General features: G+C 43.5%; 1 protein-coding gene across 1 annotated transcript in view; it reads right to left on the bottom strand.

The window, feature by feature from the left end:
- Nucleotides 1-14,542, bottom strand: part of ZBTB46 (zinc finger and BTB domain containing 46) — a gene marked incomplete at its 3' end in the record, with an annotated part of 30,958 nt that extends 16,416 nt beyond the window's left edge. The window contains exons 1-2 of the mRNA XM_010013159.1: nt 14,489-14,542; nt 6,967-7,936 (exon numbers count right to left, since the gene is read on the bottom strand). Of these exons, the coding sequence (XP_010011461.1) occupies nt 6,967-7,936; nt 14,489-14,542 (1,024 nt within the window). The remainder of the gene's footprint in view (nt 1-6,966; nt 7,937-14,488) is intronic.
- Nucleotides 14,543-20,762: the final 6,220 nt, after the last annotated feature.

Here is a 20,762-nt window from a genome sequence, read left to right as displayed (position 1 = left end):
ATTAACAGAATCAGGGCTGCTACCACAGGGAGGAGGAAGAGGAGGAGGAGGGCTTTGGAGCCTGGGGAAAATGGAATGCAGGGTGGGGAAAGGAAACAGACACTGAGCTTTGAGCTAAAGCTGGGTTAGGGTGGAACCATTTTAAAGCCAGGGTGTAGCCAGGGAGTAAGTGCCTGGGTTTAAAGCAATGGTTTTCGTTTCCAGACTTGAAAATAACCTGCCCTAACCCTTTAATAACAGAAACTCAAAGAGTTATTCCTGCAAGGATTGCATCCGGATGATTTTGTTACCCGTAACTGGTGATAGGGAGAACCCAGATTGTTCACGGAGCATTCTGCAAAATCCAGCACATGGGCACAGAGGTTGGGGGTTGGTTTTGGTTGGTTTTCCTGCCACTTCCACAGAGTGATCCTTTGTGCCATGAGGGGAGAACCAAAGCCCAGAAACAGGGCAGCTCCAGAAGGCAGAGGAATGCAGGACACGGGCTAAGCCGATTTCACCCTGTTCAGCACAAAGAAGGAATTCTGGGGATGGCATCAGAGCCCAAGTCTGTCACCCCTCCAGGTCTGGCTCCAATGGAAGCCTGGCACTGCCAACTCCCACTGCTTAAGGCATCCAAGTATCTTCTCAACAAAAACAACATTAAACCCTCCCTCAGTCATAGCAAAGAATATTTTAATGCCTTGCACCATCACTGCAACTTCACAAAGAGCAGGTGGAAAAATGCAGTAATTCATTTCCAAATGGCAGGGAATTTGGAATCTACTGTTACCTACCCGCAAAAATGCGCCAACACCTTCCCAGGAAGCTGAAGGTTTCAATCCAAACCATCCACCTTCAAAAGTGATCTTTCCAAAATTGAGCATAACAGTGATGTAAATAAGGAACTATCAGTAGGAAACTATTAGAACTGGAGCCTGTGTTGTTTTAGGACATTAGATATTCCTCTGAGAACTGACATTTTAATCAGCCCAGTTTTCATGCGTGGCTGTAGCAGGTAATGAAACACCTGCACTATGCTTTGACATTGCAACCAGAACTCAGACCAGGAGGAATGGAGGCTCCTGCTCTTCAAAGCAAAAGCCATTCAAAGGGAGAATAAATGACTGTATTCTGTCCCAGTGACTTCTTTTAGCTACTACACTATGTCGATCACTTCACTCTACCTACTATTACCTACTACTACTGCACACTGTCCATCTACTCCTCTTGGCATCCCCTTCAATACACCTGGTTTTGTCCCATACAAATCTAGAGTTTACCAATATGTCTCTATTTTAGGTAAAATGAGTAGTGAATATCAAGTATGGGATTCCACATATCAAGAAGTACACTTTTCATACCCTTTTTGAGGAGCAGGGAAAATAGCTTGGGAGAAGCCAGAGCAGGTGGATTGATGTCTTACTGTGGGAAGCCAGGCAAAGCAGAGCAGCACGTGGGAGCACCATTATTTACTGTGCTGCTGCCTTTCAAACTGGAGCAAAAGGGTTTTAACACTGGGCTGCAGAAGTCAAAAGAGTGAAGAATGGCTGGAGATAGGAGACTTAAGTCCCAGTAAGGTTCATCCATCTCTAATGGGAATAGCTGGGTGCAACAGCCTCAGAATCAATCCACTGGGGGCCTCAATGCTCACCAGGTATTCCCAGTACAGACACGTGCTTGTTTAACCCTGTCCCTGCACCCCCTCGATCTGTCTCAGTACCACCTTTACTACACCAAATTCAGGCCCTTTCTTCCTAGCACCTGTTATCAGCTCTTATTTTCTCCTATCCCTCTTCCCATTCCTTATTCTCTTCCTCCTATGTCTCCTACCTCTCCTTCCCTTGTTCTATCTCCATTCAATGCTGGCATAATCCTTCACACCAAACAGCCTCCATCACTGACTGCAAACCCATCCTTCTGAGCTCATTCATGCTGCTGTTTCTTTATTTCTTCATTAATATTAACCTCCAGTGCTAGCTACAGATCTTTTTTCTTCTCTTTTAAACACTCAGCTCTTCAGGACAGGTAAATAGATTATTTATAAAGCATCATGTAAAGGCAGAAGCATTACACAGGTTTTGCAGAACAAAAATCCTGAAGTGCTGCTTGAACACCTGAATACAAACACTACACTCATTTTGCTTCCTCTTCCCATTATACAAGAGCTCTATTCCACTCCTTGGACTAACCTGCTTGTTAAGTATCACAATAGAAACAATGGCATCTTAAAATACTAGTAATTAAAAATAATCAAGGAATGACTGGATGATTTGCAGTGAAAACGTGAAAGAGTTCCAGGAAGCCCCAGAGTTTGCTGAGAAAAAGACTTACTTGCAAGAATAAAACCACCCTAAAAGCACCTACACATTCACCTACCTGCACTCAGGCAGGTCCCGAGGCCTCATCTGCACCAAATTAGCTGAGAGTTCATCCAGACCAAGCTCTAGATGGTATAAAGGGATAGGAAAAGGCATTTCCAGGAGCTGCCTCCAGTGCTGCTGGAGGGGCAGCAGCACAACTCCCTGCAGCAGGTGCTGAAATCAGATCGTGCCATTGGAAAATGATGAACCTGAACGTGTCCTCAGCACGAAGGAGGAAACTTGTGCATAATTAAAGAGTTTGGTGATAAATATTAAAGGACCTTGGAGCTCTGCAGATCCATTGAAGTCCTGCCCATCCTTCCCATGAAGGTCACTGCTTCACTCCTGAAGCTCTTACGACAGACTAAACAAATGTCACTGCTTGTAACCACAGTAAAGCAGGAAGTTCCCAAATTGCAGCAGCTTTAAACCCCACTGTTCTGCCTTGAAAACAATCACCTTCATTTCACAGTCAACTGCCACACGAATCCACTCACAGCTTCAGGGTGCAAACACTCCAAGGATGTGTGGGAGTATTTCCTAAGAAATAAACTCCTGAATCACAACTCCTGTGATTGAACCAACACATTAATAAAACCATCAATGAATCCTTCAAAACACACCCTCTGAGTGATGGAGTTTTGCAGTGTACGGAGAGGTAAAACCAGCAACGTTTTGTCAGCTTAAAGGCTCTTCTAGTGAAGATAATGTCCTCTTTGGTGAGAAGCTTTTAAATGCCACCCAGACCCACAGTCCCACATACTCATGTAACCCTGTAAAAACCTCATCCAGCAAAGGAACAGCAAGTGAAGGAAAACGAAGATGCTCAGGGCATCTTCGCTTCTGAATTTCATAAACACCTTTAAGGCTAACAAATACCAAGATGTTTCTTTAGAAAACCTACAAAATTCAAGAAGAAAAGGTTAAAATAAAAGGCAGACCTGTTATTTTTCAGGGCTGTGGAGGAAATTCATCTTGGCTTAGTTAGGAAGAAAGTTGTTACTTATAAAAGCCAGTTTACTTTGGAGAACTGCTCTTCCAAGTTACTGCAGCTTGGGTATGGGACTGTTTCATACAAGGAATGACAGACTGACATCCTGAACAGCCCAAACAGGATAAGAAATAAAATCCTAACATGTTTTATGCTAAACAGAGAATCCACATTAACAAATTGAAACTAGGATGGAGAGATGATACCCATCGAGCTGTGGGCTTGACTGACACCACCCTGTAAGGACTGAGAGCTTCCTAATCCCACATCCCAACTTGGTTTGTGCTCTATTGCACGTTCTGTTTGATCATTCCTTCTGGGATGAAGAGGATACACTCTTCACGGCAGACATTAGGAATCTCTTGCTTAGTTGCTGTTTCCATGATGTTAGATTACCATTCATAAGATTACTCCAGACATTCCTTTTTATTTTAATCCATAGTGTGATCAAATTCAACGACTCTCTGCAGCAGCAGGAAAAGAATCAACTGACTTGGAAAGAACCTTTTTATCCTTTCAATTAAAAGAACACTGTGTCTTTCTGAGGCCCCACAGATTCATGTTTAAGTTCAGCCTATCATGCATTTGGGACACATTAGTACACTCTGTCTGCACTGATAAGAACAGATTTCCCCCTGGAAGAAGCACCACTACCAAGTGTACACGAGCTGTTAGTTCCAACCGCAGAGTTTCAGTGACTGCAACATGCTTCTTTGTAACATAAATGAAGTAATCCTGAATAAAACAGGAATAGGAGAGTATTTTTATCTGTGCCCCAAATAACCACTGAATTAAAAGGGTGATACAATGGTTACTTGCAAGATCCACCTTCCAAATCATTGCTTGCATGTTGCTGAAACGCAGTGCTCCCTGCAAGCAAGACCAAATGAGCATCTTGTGCAATTCAAGGAGGACGACACTAACACTGAGCTTTGGACCCTCTTAATCAGCTTTTGCATTGCCAGAAGGGCTGTGTTAGTCCTCCAGAACAGAGGCTTTTGCAAATGGTACCCAAATTATCCCACAATGGAGGCTTTCAGACTTAGCAAGCAGCGTCTTAAAATAACTGGATAGATCAAAAGAGTGAATGAGCCAAAGAACAGAGAGTCCCAGGTAACATTTTTCCTCTTAGCTACTTAGGAAAGACCACTCAACACCCATTTCCTCAGCAAACAAATACCTCTTCATCTTAGCTATGACCAGTATGTATAGGGATATTTCCAAATGGATGAGGGAAAAAAAGAGCCCTGGACTATGAAGTCTGTTTTAAAGCATGAACCCTGACACTACTAAAATCAAAGCCAACTTCAAGCTGAGATTTAAACACATCCCAAACGTGTTATGCAGTGCAGACACTTTTCACATGAGAGCATCCAGTTTTCTTCATGCACAGGAGCTAAGTTGGTGGCACCTCTACACTACTGCTGAATTCCAGCAGGAGAGGGAAGAACCTGGGGTACCAAGAAGCAACCCAAGCAGAACCCTGGGGCTTTTCAACTTAGGAGATGGAGCAGTTCACAAGAGGGCTGGAGACAGGAAATACTAGTGTGAGACCAAAAGACCCTACTGCTTGTAGGGACCAGGACAGTGATGGTTCGAGGGACCAGTTCTGATTTCACCCAAACCACACATCTACACACACAGCACATGTAGGCTTGCTGCTGACAAGATGTCCATGTGTTAACCAAAACTGAATATGTAAAGATCTCAAAATATTTGAAATACCAAAAAAAAAAAAAAAATATAAAGAAATCTACCAAAAGACAAGAAAATGTGACCTAAGACACATGCAGGGCCCCTTAGGGGAAGCATGTAGAGATGCTCCTTGGTGCTACGTCCATATGCACCCATTCCAAGTTGTGTTGCTGTTCAATTTTCCCCTTTGCTTTATCAGCACTAGTGGAATACTGGAACTACTCCCACAGCCACCACCACTGAGCTTCCCCTCTCCCATCATTAGAAACACCTCGTCTATTGGAAAACACCTTTAAAACAAGATTTGGCACAACCTGCTTGTGCCTGTCAATGCGCTGTGTCAGCGCTGCGTTGAGCCAACACCCAAAGCCACCTTCCTCTCCTTTACAAACTGTTGTCAAGAAAAAGACCACTAAATTCCTTAACAAATAGGAATTAAGGAATCTAAACTTCATTCAGCTTCCAGCAAGACAATCCCTTATGTCTTGCATGGTTTTCAGTCCATGCCCAGCTGGCTAAACCAGTCAGTGCTGCAGTTGTGCTACTGCAGTTACCCAACACGTGGGGTTTACTGCACTGACCTCTCCAAGCCCCACAACACCCGTTGGACAGTACAAGTGACTGAGCTATTTTTATGGGATGTCATGGAAGTGAAAGTCAGTTGCATGCAAATAACCCACCAGGCAATCAATGCTGAACCCTGCTTCCAAACAACCCTCAAATCCATGCTGAACCCTGCTTCAAAACAGCCCTAAATTCCACATCGAGTCTTGCTTCAAAACAACCCTGAAATACACACATTATAAACCCAGCATTCATTATAAATCACTTATCTCAAGTTATCTCCCATTTTTCTTCTAACTGCTGTTGTGTAGATTTTATCATCAGCAATTAAAATAATTACATGCAAGCTTGCAGCAGCAGCAGATAACCATGAAACATAGTAAATCTAAAGACATTTGTAGAGAGTTACCCCTTCAATAAAAACCACATTTAAACTCCAGTATATAAGCATCTTAAAGATCCTTTTCCAGCCCATAAAGACTCTTCAGACTTTCAGTACTATTTATATTGCTTTTTCATCTGAATTTGGCAACATAAGGGTATATAATCTCACACGCCCTCCTCCTGGCTGGCTTGGACTCTGGTATGCAATGAAACACAGGCTAACTCACCACACAGAGCTCTTCAAGTCAGCTTGAGGGAGTTTGATGCCACACTCCCTTAAAGTCCTTAGGAAAAACCCACCCAGACTACTCCTTTATCAGCAGCATTCCTGGATCTATTAATTGCCAGGGATTAATGAATCAAACAGGACAGCTATTTTGAGACACAAAATAACTACTGAAGATGCAAAAGAACTCAAGACCACATTTTTCTCCCTGGCTATATACTTTAAAAGCAGCCACTCATCCAAGACTACAAGTAGTCACACATCAAAATAGACTAAGCCTCAGTAGTACCTCAAAAAGCACACATTATTCTTAAGAGTTACCAAACATTTCTCTTGCCATGAGCAGCAACAAGCTGTGGTGGTTTTCCTGCACATGAGATAGTGACACTGAATACCAGGAGGTACTGGAGATAGTATCATCCAGGCTAAATTACACCCGTGTGTGGTGTAATTACATCATCAATACACTGTGCAAGGAACATTCTTCATCCTTGACATCAGTTTGCACACCTGCTAAAATAAATTCCAGCCTTTTCTATCGTGGTGGTTTTGGGGGGTGATTTAGGCCATTGTATGTTTAAGATGACAGAAAAACTCTCAACTCCTTTCAGAGAACAGACAGAGTGCTGTGACACTGAGGTTCCCGACTGAATTCCTGGTAGCACAGGGTTTCTGCATTTTTCTGGCAGGCTAAGCTATCTCAGAGACTGGTAAGATCATACCACAAATAGATTTCAGCCACGAAAATCAGAACAACAACTTACTGGGGTCTCGACTGCTGTAGGGCCATCCTGAGGCGGGTAAGAATGATGGCACTGGAGAGCTTGCCCTGCTGTCCTCCTCCACTTGCTGTGTGATATGCCTCACAGTGTCTTTGTTTTTCCTGTTCTTCCTGCGCCCCGTGGGCTGCCAGCCATCCCCTGCTCCTTGCTCTGAGAACACAGTCTGTATTGCACTATCCTTGCCAGAATGCAGTTCACTCCCTCCGTAATGCGACGGTGAAACCTGTTCCTCCTTGATCCGTAAAGAGCCATAGCCCATGTCACTAGACCAAAGAGACTGGGATGAAATGTCTTCGTGGCTGTCTGTTTTTGGTTCTTGATCCTCTTTGCCATAAGTGCTCCCTCCTTCATGGCAGCTGGCAATGGCTGAGTCTCCAGAAGAGTTTGCAGGGCTCGTGCGCCGAGCTAACCAGGGAGATATACTCCTGCCAGCCACCACTGCCGAAATCAGAGCATCCGTACTGCTGCTGGAGGGGGCTCCAAGTTCGTAATCAACGAGATCATCCGAGGCATCAGACTTTATGCTTATGTCGAGAGCTGCTTTGATGAAGTTGTGACAGGCCTGGACAATGTCTGTCATCTGCAGGTAGCTCGCAGCTGACATCACCTCAATGACGTTCCGGCTGGTCAGCGCGAGGTGTGCGGAGTACATGAAGTCAATGATGGCTTTAAAGCCTTGGGCAGTCACGATGTCCAGGTGGGTGACAGTGGCCTGGTCAGAGGTTTTCTGTACCTGGCAGTAGAGTGTTTTGAAGTAACGACTACTCCCAAGCAGAACGTTTTTGTGAGCCTTAAATATCTTCCCCTCCACTATGATGCAGACGTCGCAGAGGATGCCGTGCTGCCTCTGCTCGTTCAGCTCCCGCAGCAGGTGACGGTAGTGGGACGCGATCTCCATATCTTCCTTGCGGTTATTCATCTGGAAAGCTTTGTGTTTCCTCTTCCACAAGTCCTGTATGGGGAAGGAAATGACAGGATTACAAAATCCACTACAAGCTGACAGAGATTTTTCAAAGACTCAGACAAACCCCAAGTTGTGCCAAATGAAGTAACAAGTTCATCTTGAAAGGATGCCACAAAATACAGGCCCTGCCTGGAAACACCACACATTCATCCCATGATGCAGCTTCTTTTTACCAGACTTCAAATAATTTATGTTAAAAAGGGGATTAGATTTGAAGCTCAGTCCTCCAGCGGCTCATAACATCCCGGAGAAACACTTCTTTAAATGACTACAGACTTGTAAGCAAACCTGTCTTAAGTTACTTGGGTAAAAGAACTGTCAGTTTTTACTGCTGGAGTTCAGTGAAGTTTGGGTTTGAAACTGTGCTGATGGAGACAAACTGCTGAGGAGCACTCTGTAACGCTACTTCCTCAAGGGAACAAGTATTATGTATAACACACTGAATAGCTGAAACCCTCCAACAGCAAAAGTCAATTGAAACCAGCTCTTGCCCTCTCTATATTGCTGTGGAGTGGCTATAAATACAATGCAAGGCAGAAGGGCAATAAGCAGATCCAAGACTACAGATCACAAAATGTGAAGTCCCCACCCAAACTAAACTGGCAATAGATGAGAACTACGAAATTAATGTTATTTGAAGCTGAACTGCTTATAAGCACGAGATCTTCAACTTGGCAATAAAGCATGTTATCTCCTTGGCTTTATATCTCCAAGTTTACCCTAAATCACCCCAAGATACTGTAGAGGATAGAGAAATGCTAATGCTCACCTGAACATTCATGTACAGTAAGGATGCTTGTGACCAAAACCACAAAGCATCCACCAAGCTGAGATGAATTCTGATCACCTTTCATAACATTTGGCAGCATTATCCAAACAAAGGCTAGTTAGTGCCAGCAGCATGGCAAGAGGCATGTTGTCTTGTAAGTTATGCTCCAAATTACCCTCCTCTTATACCCCAAAACAGAGGAAAAGGTCTTGAATGCGGGTATGTTGATTCAGATTGAATGTTACCCCACCAGCAAAGTACAAACATGAGAGAAGTGACACATCAGTGCTGATTTCTGCCATTTTATCTAGCTTAAATCACTTACTTGGAACCTGCTATCAAGGTTTCTATACTGGTTAACAGTGATTTAATGGTGCAGCTCATCAGGAGTACTGAGCTGTCACACAATGTGAGGGATACCAACTCCTCCCTCTCTAAAACTTAAACTTGTTGCAATATAAGAAGTTCCAACTGTAAAATTAGCACCTGGACCCACATGTCATCATACAACTGTAAAACTGGTATCTGCTGACAAGACCAAATCCAAAAGTAATTATGGGCAAGCCCGTGCACCAGAGCTTGGATTTGGGCTGCTGGTGGTTGCTGATAAAACCACAACCACTGCACTTCTGAGGCTGCACTGTCTCAAAGCATGCACAGTTAAATATAAGCACTGTCATTAAGAGGCTGATGTGACTTGGAGTAACTTTCTGACATGCATCTGATTCAAACACAAATTCAGGCCAATCTGTCCTGACTGCTCACAGCAGTCACGATTGAGAAAGTGTCCTGACACCTCCAAGTGGGTTCCTGTGCTGGGGAATACAATCTGTAAAACCTTATTCCTCCTAGTCTGTGCTAGTGTCATCATCTACAGGAGCAGAGCAGCTACAGTTCAGCCAACACCACTGGGAAACCACGGAACATACATGGCACAGACCTTTCTTCTAGAGAGCCACCTGATGAGTGAAGAGTTCAAGTTATGCAAGATGCCTGCACAAGCATCTCCAGTTCCACAAGAACAGAGCTGCCTCTTCAGCAGTGTCACAAGTGCTCATCTGCAAGCTAGTCCTTGGTCATTGAGAAGCATTTGCTTCCCTCAAGAGAGGAAGGTCCATGTTCCTGCACCACCGACAGGCTGAACTGATGCTCATTATTTCAAAGCCATACAGCTTTTCCATGGAATTAAGCACAGAGTGCAGAAAGCAGCTCATCTTATTTCTATCTGAACTGGAAAAGGTCAATGATAGTGTAGCTCTACATTGTCTGAATGCTACTTACTCACTACTGAAATCTGCCCAGAGACTTCAAATCAAGTTCTCACACAGAAGCCACCTCCATCTCAAATACATGAAATAAATCAATACAAATCAATCCAAGAATTAAAACACCTCCACCTAAAGAACCGATTTTCCAGGGGTTTGGCCTCAGAAGGCTGAAATGGAACCAGCCAGCCCAGCAGCTCTCATGCAAGGTGGCTGCCACCTCTTCCCAACCTCCTTGTGCTGGAGAGAACCACCTCTTAAGAAGGAATGACAGTTCGCTCTTCTCTTTACTCCACAAACCACTGCCACAGCTACTTTTAGGAGGCGAGGAGTCAGCTTAGTCCCTCCAGGAAATATGAATTGCCACATAGGATAAAGCGAGTTGTCCATCACCAATCCTGCCTTCAACAGCTGCCAGATCCACATGGTTCAGAGGAAGAGGCAAGAAAACCTCAAGAAAACCTCAGAGCATACAATTATGGAGCCATCAAAAGGGTTCAGATATGGCATTTCCCTTTGCTGTTCCTTCACAGGCAGCAAAGTCCATATTCCAAGACATCAGCTCCCTAGAATTAGTTAGGGGCTGGGGGGAATCTCCCACAAGGACCATTCTTTCTTCCTCAGTTTAATAGAGAGTGGGATCAGGAGGATTTGTCAGTGTCTTCACCCACTTCTGTGAGTTTATGCAACAGCAGCTTCTCTTCTTGCATGTTTTTCACCTGGAAATTATACCAATTCCTCGAGATTTTATGTATTTATTATTTCATATGTTGGTTCAGCTTAGTTCCGTGGCTGGTTTCCCCTTCACTGTTGGGAACAGACTATTTTAGATAGACCTTGTCCTTTGTTTAAGCTGCCTCTTTGCCTGTTTGTCTTTTTGCTCCCTTTGGTTTAGACCAGACCAGTTTGAGGTTCAGGCATTGACTAATCCAGTGTGTTTTCTGCACAGAGCACTTGCTGGCCTATTTGGGAAACAGCTTTTCTGTGACTTTATTTCCAACCCAAGGGATTTGTGATAAAGACAAGCACAAAACCAGAATCCATGCAAGGTTCCTTAGTGGCCTCTGTCCCACCCACCAGGCTCTTGACAGCAGAGACCCTCCAGGCAAGGCATGGCTGAACAAAAGCGTGTCACTGTGGTGAGATCCCACAGCCCTTGTGCTGCACTCACCCACATCACCAAGGACACTGGGGACAAGAGCAGAGGGTGGGTAGGTACCTTTTGAGCAAGAGACAAAAATACTTGACATTTTAAACCATGAATATAAAAACCTAAGTAAGCCCAATAACAATATGTGTTCCTCTATGCAAAGGGAAGACAACTTGTCCTTGTTCCAAAGTACTTGAAGAGAAAGAAACACGCATGGGGAAGACACCCATGGAAGAGCAGTAGCCTCTCCATGGACAGGCAGGGACAGTATCACACTTTCAAGCACACAGCAGTGATGTGGATACTCTTGTGTTCAGTCCAACCCACAGAGGTTAACATTTTCAAACCAGCAATACTTATTGTAGACATCTTGATCTTCCTCTCTAAAGGTCTGTTACCTCATACCCATCGTTCCACATTCAGCATCTGTCCCAGCGTTGCACCTTTCCAATGAGAGGTCTTTGGGGGAGAGAATTAAATATGCCTCCAATTCAGCGGAATTAATTAGTTTTCTGTCTACCCATGTCAAACCAGAACATCCGTTTAATGTCAAGGATCACCAGGGAATTAATCCAAGTTAAATTTAAGGCAATTTGCTAGTAGTTAAGAATTTAGGAAGCTTCAAAAGCTTGTGCTCTCGTGTTCCAATTTCACATGCTGTTTTGTGGCTTGTTGTTGGGGGTTTTTTTCCCCTCTTTTCCTGGTAATGATATTTATCTCCACTTAAAACGTGTTGTGGAAAGAGTCCTTCAGCAAAGCAGCACCCTTCAAACTTCAGGGGAAGCACTGTGGAAGATGCAACAACTGCAGAGACTGTTCAGACACAGACCTCAAAGATCAACGACGTATTTTTGGGTTTATCTCAGCTCTTTTTAGGACACTGAAGGATTTCAAAGTTCAGCACCTACTCAAAGCTTTTGGCCTGGGCCAGTGCTGACAGCACATGGCCACAACGCAGCTTTCCAAGAAGCCAATGAGCCGTGAAAGCTCATCTGTAGGTTTTCCACAGAATAAATTGCAGCAGATCAGCCTTTCTTCATAAGTCAGTTCACAGACAGCACAAGCATTTGAGGCTGTTACCGCTCCAAAACCAACTAAACTAAACCCCCTGTCCCTAAACAAACAACACTTGTACGTAACAGCAAAAGGAACGAAACAAAACAGATTAAATAATGTCTTTCATGCAAACTTCTGTCAAGGCAGAGGCCAGCTTTTTCTTTCTCAGGTCATCAAAACCCTGATCTTCAAGTAAGCATTAATAATTTATACAATCTTGAAGCCTGGCTGGAATGAACCTCGTTCTACAAACACAACATCCACAAAACCTGTTTATTTTGCACTATCAGTACAGTTATTTGAACATGAAAATATCACCTGGTGACATAAGAGTCTAAATAAACACAGTCTTAACCTCCTGCTGGAAAGGTTTAAAAGGAGTAGCCAGTACTCACAAAGACAACTGCTCAGAGTAAGTACCCACAGTAAGTCTCTGACCCAAACAGCAGTAAAATCGAGAGGTACAAACCTAATTTATCTAAACCTCAGTCCGTTATTTGGATTTGGACATAAAGCCACTTGCAAGAAATGGAGAACACACATGAAAGTCCCTTCAGTGTAGTCCCCAGGGAAATAGTGGGAACAAAAATAAACTCCTTTTACTCAGAAAGAAAACAGGGGAATGTAAATAAGGAAAAACCCCAAAGGACCAGAAGGGTTTTGGGGAGGTTTGTTGTTTGTTTCCTACTTGTGCTCTCAGAATACAAGGGAACCCAAAATTCAATCTACAAGACATTTAGTCTGTTAGAACTTTCTAATCATGTTTCTACACTTAAGAGTGAGGACACAAGTTACAAAGTACCAAAATACTCCTAAGTGCTCTCCACCAGCAGCCACCCTGTGCTCCCTAGGGAAAACATGCCAACTGGAATGTAACCAAAAATGTGTTGTTTCCTCCCCCCTCTCCCTTCAGAGAAAAGTAAAAACAGATCAAGGAAGAACTCCAGTTCACTCCAATGGTTTCTTATACGAAAAGCCAACAAACACACCCCACTTCTCTGCTTCCCCTGTGTCCACGTCTCCACTCCCAAGACATTCCAGCATTTTTTGAATTCCTCTGCAAAGGAGCTCTGTAAGGTGAGATCGGGCTCCAAACGCCGCCTCACACATGACACTGTGTAAGGAGTTTCACGTTTATGCAAGTAAAGACAACAGAAATGCAGAGGACTCCTCCTGCCCAAGTGCCCTGCGCAGACAGGAACAGAGCACAAAAACCCCAACGTAACCTTAGCAACAGCAAAGGATGGTACCTGCCCTCACCCTCCTAATGGGGAGGAAAAGCACAAGACTCAGGATAACTCTTTGCAAAGACTCTGCTCATGAGCTTCACGGTACAAAGCTCCACAAGCAGTGTCTTCTCCTCCCAAGTGTGTTTGAGGAAGAGCATTGAAACAACATCTCTGCTTAGCATCTCTGTAGTAGTTACAAACCAGAGAGGCTATGAGTAAAGTTCAAACAGCAGGAGCTGGGCAGCATCACACCTTCAGCAGCCAGAACACAGCAGCAAAGAAATCAGACTCAGGGCAGGAAGAGACTTCAACTCCCCGTCTGTCCTGGTTAGACTTAGTCAGGAAACATGAAGCATTTAAGACCATATCATCAGTTTACAAGTGCTTTTACCATGAAAATACACTGATCCAGATGCAATTTGGAATTAAAAGGCAGCAAATTTCAGCAAGAACAACAAGGACACTCACAACGCTACATGCTTCTAGTCATGCACCAGAGTGTCACAGCTGTTTCCACAACCCAAACACAAGCCACAAGCACAATCCAACCCCAATAAGCAGAACATAAAATAACTAGGAGCTATCATGAAACATTTCACTCTATACTCCAAAACTTTAAACCAGCAACTTGGCTTCGGCCTTTGATATCAAACCATCTACCTGAAGCTACAGGGCCAGCAAAGTGCAGAAGTTGGACACTACAGAAGTGCAGCCAAAAGACAGGATTTTGGAAGGGATCTTAAGAAAATCCATTGATTAACCTTCAGTAGCTCTGACAGCACATGAAGAATTGCAAGAGAAAACCAGGTCTGAAGATGAAAGCTAAGGAAAAGCTCTTTGCCTCCACAGTTTGGAAGGGGGGCAACTGGTAATCAGGAGAAGAAATTTAGAAGCTGTGAAGTCAAAAACAGGAGGAAAAAAGGCAAAACCATACCAGAGATGCACATGTTGCTATCGTGTTCTTGAAGTCATAAGCAGTGGAGAGAGTTTTACTGATGCTGCTAGAGAAAGCAACGCAAACTTTCATACTAAAAGAATACTCAAACAAAATCCAAGACAGTTACTCCTTACCAGTAACAAACTGGGTTCCAGGTCTGGTGTTTCTCCTACAACAGCTGAGGACATCAACAGCCCTAGGGCAGCACAGGTAGTGCACCACTGCGAGACCTTCCGATAGCACTGCTGGGACCTCTTGTAGGAGAAGGACAGAACTATGACACAAACCAAAACCAGAAGAAGGTATGAGAATTAAACTATAAATCACTGAACTACTGTGATACATTTAGAAGGCTTTTCCCTTCAAACCCACAGTTACAACACCCCAAAAATGTTAACTCAAAGCACAGCAATACATTGCAGGTAATGAAAGCCCGGTTACCTTATTGCAATACTACAGTCAAGAGTTACTTCTCAAAAGTATGAGAAAAAAGACATCTAATTTTAGACACTAAAACTTCAAACAGCTCCTTGAAACAACAGGGTTTCCTGTTTGGTAGCTTTTCCAAACAGTCTCACTTTAATGACTTTGAAAAGAGACATTTGTGGCCTGAAGGGCACTAATTCACCTTATCTGACCTATAAAATAGGAGGTTAAAAAGCTCCTGAGGCAGATCCTGAGAGAAGGTTGCAATGGAATAGTCAAAAGAATTTCCTCTTAACATGTTTAGTTGCCAGTTCCTCCTGGCTGACACCATTGTGGGTGAAGAGACTAAATAATCCCAAGATTTTGAGAATTCTGTGTGAAAAATAGATCCTTAGGTATAGAAAGACACATTCCCAGATAAAACACTGATGTTTAGGATCACAAGGTACAAAGATTAGGAATAGTTCATCCCGACAAAGGGGGTTTTGTCTGCGAGGACACATCAACTGTAACTGTCATCATGTCCATGTGGCTTTCCTATACAAAATAAGACTTTCTTTTCTTCAGGAGAGCATATTCACTGCACTTGCAACATTTGACTTCATCTAAAACTTCTGACTATGCTTTAGTCAAAACTTTACACTGTTCATATACTGTTGGCCCCTCCAGCAAAGTATCTGCCACGTATTTGTGATCTCTGCATTCAAAGCTCTTCAATCTACACATTAGCTCTCAATGAAAATCAGATGTAAATCAATACTGTAACAGAAAACCTCAGAAGATAAAAATTAAGAAAGCTTTTCCAATACAAACTGATGTTATTGCAAGTGGGGGAATAAGTATCTAACACACAAACAGAGCATTAAGGCAAATCCAGGCATTCTTATGGCAACAAGCACAACTGTGAAAATCCTGACAACAAATATGACCCAAGTGAAGCAAATACCACTGAGTTTGTTCTCAGTGTCTATTTCAGACTGCCAAGTCTTGCCTTTCTCTGATTGCTTCTCCATAGCAATTGTTTTGGCTCCTTTTAGTCCTGTTATTTAGACAGTTAAAAAAACAAAGTGGGGGAGTGAGGGAACACATGGGAAACGACTTTGTTAGCAAAGGGTAAAAGTAAGCGGTATTTTCACTCAAACTTAGGGCTGTGACTGTTAAAACTCTCATCTCCACCTCTATCCCAGAGCCCAGAATGAGCCAGAACAGTCCAGTAAGAACAGCAAAGCTCAGACCTGCATTATTTTGCACTACTCTGCATTTTCCCTTCTTGCTTTGAGCTCTGCACCTGCTTTCCTCTTGTAGTTGAACAGAAGAGAACCAAGTGACCATGATTAATGGAGGCACCTCTGCTACAAGGTAGGAGCAGCACAGCCAGAGGTATTCCTCCAACTTCTGCAGCTGGGTAAGGTTCCTAAATGAGCCTTTCTTGAAAGAACTCTAAGCCTGTATGACAGTGCCAAATCGAGATACTCTTTCTCTTACCACATTACAAAGTATCTTTAAATGCTGAGAACTTACCAACAGTTGAAAATGTTTCCTGTTAGCAAAAATAAATGTCGCGATGTTTCACAGCTGGAAAGTGCATGTTTTAATGAAGAGAGGAGAATGGGCTCTGCTGACAGGCTCCAAAGGGTTCATCAGACATCCTGCATTTGGGAATGGGAAGAATAAGAGGCACAGATTAAAATCTAAACTATAACTTCATATAAAAGCCTTCAGTGTCACATAATTACAAGCGGCACATTTACAACTTTGCCATTTCAAACAAGAAATACTATGATATATTTCTATAAATAAGCATAAAGGAGAAATTATTTTGCTTGTTTTAAGTTAGAGTTTAACACACAAATGTTATCACTAGAACTCCCGTGCTTCCAGATAGAAGTGCTTTGAAGAAGTCACTGTAAAAACCCCAGCACTTTGTATGAGGATTTCAAACAATTTTAACAACAAGACACAGAAAAAGACGCAAACACTCAACAGAGGGTAAGTTTTCATTGCCATGCCTGTAAAAGTGATGCAGCCACAACACAGTATTCCAGCTGGTACAGTTTGTTTAATACAACAGGATGCACCTTTCCAAGAGGGCACTAGGTGCATGTTTCTAGTTCAGAATGCTTCTTGCAGTAATACGTCTGTTGCTCTTTCCATTTCCTCTGCATTTCCCTTCTTCATTTCCCCTTACTTCCACCTCTGTCCATCTGCCTGCCTCACCATCTTCTCTCCATCATGCTACAGAAACAGTTGCTGGTATGGAAGGAACATGGAAGAGCCAACCAGCACTTAAAGAGCAAGAACCTTAGAGGGTACCAGGCTCGAGGAGTCTGGTCATATCAAAAACAATATAAGAATTTAGCTACAGATGTATGTGCTACTCCAGTAGTGAAGATTAAAAAGCAACCTGAAAAACCCCAGGTGCCTGTTGCTGGTATGATGCTTACCAGTCCAAGTGCCATTAACTCCTACAAGATCCTAAAATGCCACTGAAAAGAGAGTCACAAAAGAAATCCGAGCAAAAGACTCTGCCCTTGTGCATCTATTAGCAAGAAAAAAAACAACATAAAAAGCACCTAAAAAAGACAGAAGATTAAAGAAGTGAGAGCATATCACACTGGGAATTGCCCTGAAGAATGGTTCCCCCCAGACTTTCACATTGGGTTTTGGCTTTTTAACTTGGGGATCTTTCTGAAAGTTCCCAAAGTCAGTATTTGAAAAGGGACGGAGGCAAAGAAAGAGGAAGAATCATGAGGGAATTTTTAAAGGGAAGTATAGGCATGGGAGCAACTGAGGGGAAGAGCACCTAAGAGTCAGAATACACATGTAAGGAGTCAGGAATACCCTAGGAGTAAACGCTTCAGCTGATGCAAACTGAAAGAGAACACAGGAGGTGCTCTGTGAACAGCCTCACTGTGTTTGTGTAACTCAGGGTACCAGCCCTCAGTGCCTCAGGTAACATCCCATTTTACTTTTTAGTATAAATCTCACAATCCAGATTTGATCAACTCTTTCAAAAAACTAAAAAAAGTAGAAGAGTGAAGCCAAAAAGGATAGAGCAGTAATAAGAAGGAAGTCAGTAAGTGAGGGTTTTATCCAGCCCCCACCTCATCCTCCAACCCTACAGTGGTGGGACTGTTCGGAGCACTCCATCCTGACTGCTTCCTTCATGGGTACTTCAATCAGGTGGTTTCAGGTTTGGGTATTTTAAGCACCTAATGGCTAATGCAGACCACTGATGCTTCTGTTTCAGAGCATGATTTGCACGCTGGTCAGAAAGGTATTTCCTCCAATGGTATATTAGTGCAAAAGGTGCACGTTTTGGTTAACCCTTTCCTCAGCCAGAGTAAGTCAACTGCCTCAAGTATCCACTTCGAGCTCTTCTTCACAAGGTGAGAAACACCACGAAACAAACTCACTTGGATGAATGAAGTTTGTTCAGCTCATGAGGAGGAAACAATTAGGAAAGATAACTAACGTATACACAGCTATAAACATATTCCTTGATGTGCAAAACCCTGCTTGCTTTTCTAAGCAGGGTTCTTAAGCAGCAAAGTTCCTGGCACACACTCTGACATCCTTATTACAAGGCTTATTTTAATCCATACACAAGCTGTGTTTGTAGAATATTCCTGACACCTCACTGCCTCTCTCCAATACAGCAGACCCCAACTCAGCTTTACTCCAAAGCAAACACCAGGCAACTTCCAGCATTTGCAGAATGTTTTTGCTCCTGAATGCCAAGTAAGTAGCAGGGCAGAAGGGATAACCACTGCAGGGGCTGGAAAAGCCATATTCCCAAAAAGTTAGGCAAAAAAGGTGAGTTTCAGCTCTACTCCAGCATCTACAATTCCCAGGGACATCCTTACCTTACGTACACGCAACAGAACACCACAAAGTGGAACACATTTCCATCTAATTGGAATAGCTGTTGAGGAGCTCATCCTGCACTCGGAAGCTGTTCAAACCCAACATTTCAACAGCAGGAAGATGGGTCTTAAATATGTGGATATGGAAGAAAGTTAAAGCAACTGTTCAGAAAAGAACTGCACCATCACTGACTTCATAAGGGATAGAAAACCCCACCCAGGAGCCTCTGAGCTCCACCATTTGGGAATTTGGTGAGGATTTTACACTAGTTTGTGTGTATGAAGAACAAGCAGCTTTAGCACAACTATGATTTTTGTCAGTGTAATAGAAACTGTGTGGAAAGGCTGAGCAAACCCCACACCCCTGCTTCACAGAAGGGGAGGCTGATAAAAAACAGTGACAACACCAGCACAGTCACAGCTACAGGATGGAACTGAATCCCAAGCAGCTCTCGTTCCAAACTGGACAACCCTGAGCAGCCAAACACACCATGGCAGCACAAACCCGAAAGCTACTGAACAGTTCAGACAATCTGAGTCTTTCCTCTTCCATCTACAGTGAAAGAAGCCCCACAACAAGCAACGCATGCTTTTATTTCACATCCTGCCTAAAGGACTGATGATCTAGAGGGAATTGAGAAAACCAACTACTGAAGGTTGTGCTTAAGGGGGCTGTAACATGAATATGTCGCCTAGCGAAACAGAAAGCCCTCGAGGAGGAATAAAGTGAAGGTTTGAAGCAACAAACAGAGTCCTGACTGTCACTGTATTTGACCCAAACATCCTAAACCCGCTCACAGAGAGGCTGGGGTGAGGAGCAGATCACAGCACTTCACACAGCCCAAATACCTCCCTCTATCTCGCAGCGGTGGTAGGTCTGTGTCCTCTTGCCTAATGTGACCCCTGCTATCTGCAGGCAGCCCCACAACATGCCTGCTTTCACTATTAATACACTTTGAGTTTCAAGTATCACCCATAAAACACAGGTAAGTTACTCACTTAAAAATATTCAAGCTACTCATATGCCCGAAGCAAAATACAAACACGGTATTAATCCTTTTGTGTCAGCATTTTCCAGGGTAACGCTGGAAGCCAGGAATGGACATGACCTGCTGGCTCCTGGGAATTCTAACGGACATGTGGGATAACCATTACAGCTGCAGGTAGCTCTTCAAAGACTTAAACTAAGCCCTCGCTTTGCCCTTTTGTTTGCCCATTAAACTGAGCACACAGGAGTGAGGAAAACCCCCGTGAGTGCTTTTCATCAATTTAGGGGAGTTTGGTGACTGCGGCCACCAGTAAAACCAGCAGGAACATGAAGGGGAAAATGCCCTGGGAAAGGCTGAGCTGTTTATGAAGTCAATCTGCTCTGGAAGCAAGCAGCAGCAGTTTGGATCGGGTGTTATCCTGCCGCTGCGCTGCCAGGAGGACAGGAAACTTTGCTGAGAAACTTCAAAACCACCTATCTAAACAAGAAAAATCCACCCAAGTGGATAGCAGAGACAAAAAGAACCTATTCGACCTCACAGCAACACAACATGTTACAGGAGGAAAAGCAGTTTGCTATTGACAGCAAATCACAGACCTTTCATATACGAGGCATTTCGCCTTTCCACAGAGGACTGCTGGGGAAGGGGGTGCTGCTAAACTGGTTTTCCTCTAAGCACTTCCACTTATTAAAGAAGAAAAAAAACCCTCTTGCAAAGAACATCTCCACTGTTGTACAACTGTCCCAGAAAACAAAGACCACGGGGAGAAAGTGGCCCATTTTCCTCAGCCTCCAAGAACCCCGTGTACGGGTCATGTTTTCAGCGGCTCGATCCTCCACGCTTGAGGATGAAGCAGCATTTAGAGCCTACGAATAAACATCTCATGGGTGAATTACCAGAACCCCCCATTTTTTGGTACCACGCTCAAATTGACTCAATTACACCAAACAGTCATAACATACATACGAAAACAACTGCGAGAGAAGTTTAGCTGCGAGTGAGTTTCCCCCTCCTGGACAGGCTGCATCAAAACCAAACGACTAATTTTCTGTTTCAGTTACACTTATCCCACCGGCGTAGCAAAACACAGAATATCTGACAGGCACATACATTTGGGAGCTCCCCTA

This window comes from Nestor notabilis, unplaced genomic scaffold, assembly GCF_000696875.1.
Source record: "Nestor notabilis isolate BGI_N333 unplaced genomic scaffold, ASM69687v1 scaffold30844, whole genome shotgun sequence".
Taxonomy (NCBI): Eukaryota; Metazoa; Chordata; class Aves; order Psittaciformes; family Psittacidae; genus Nestor; species Nestor notabilis.
The sequence above is the reverse complement of the archived record's forward strand: the minus strand, read 5'-3'. Positions and strand labels throughout refer to the sequence as shown.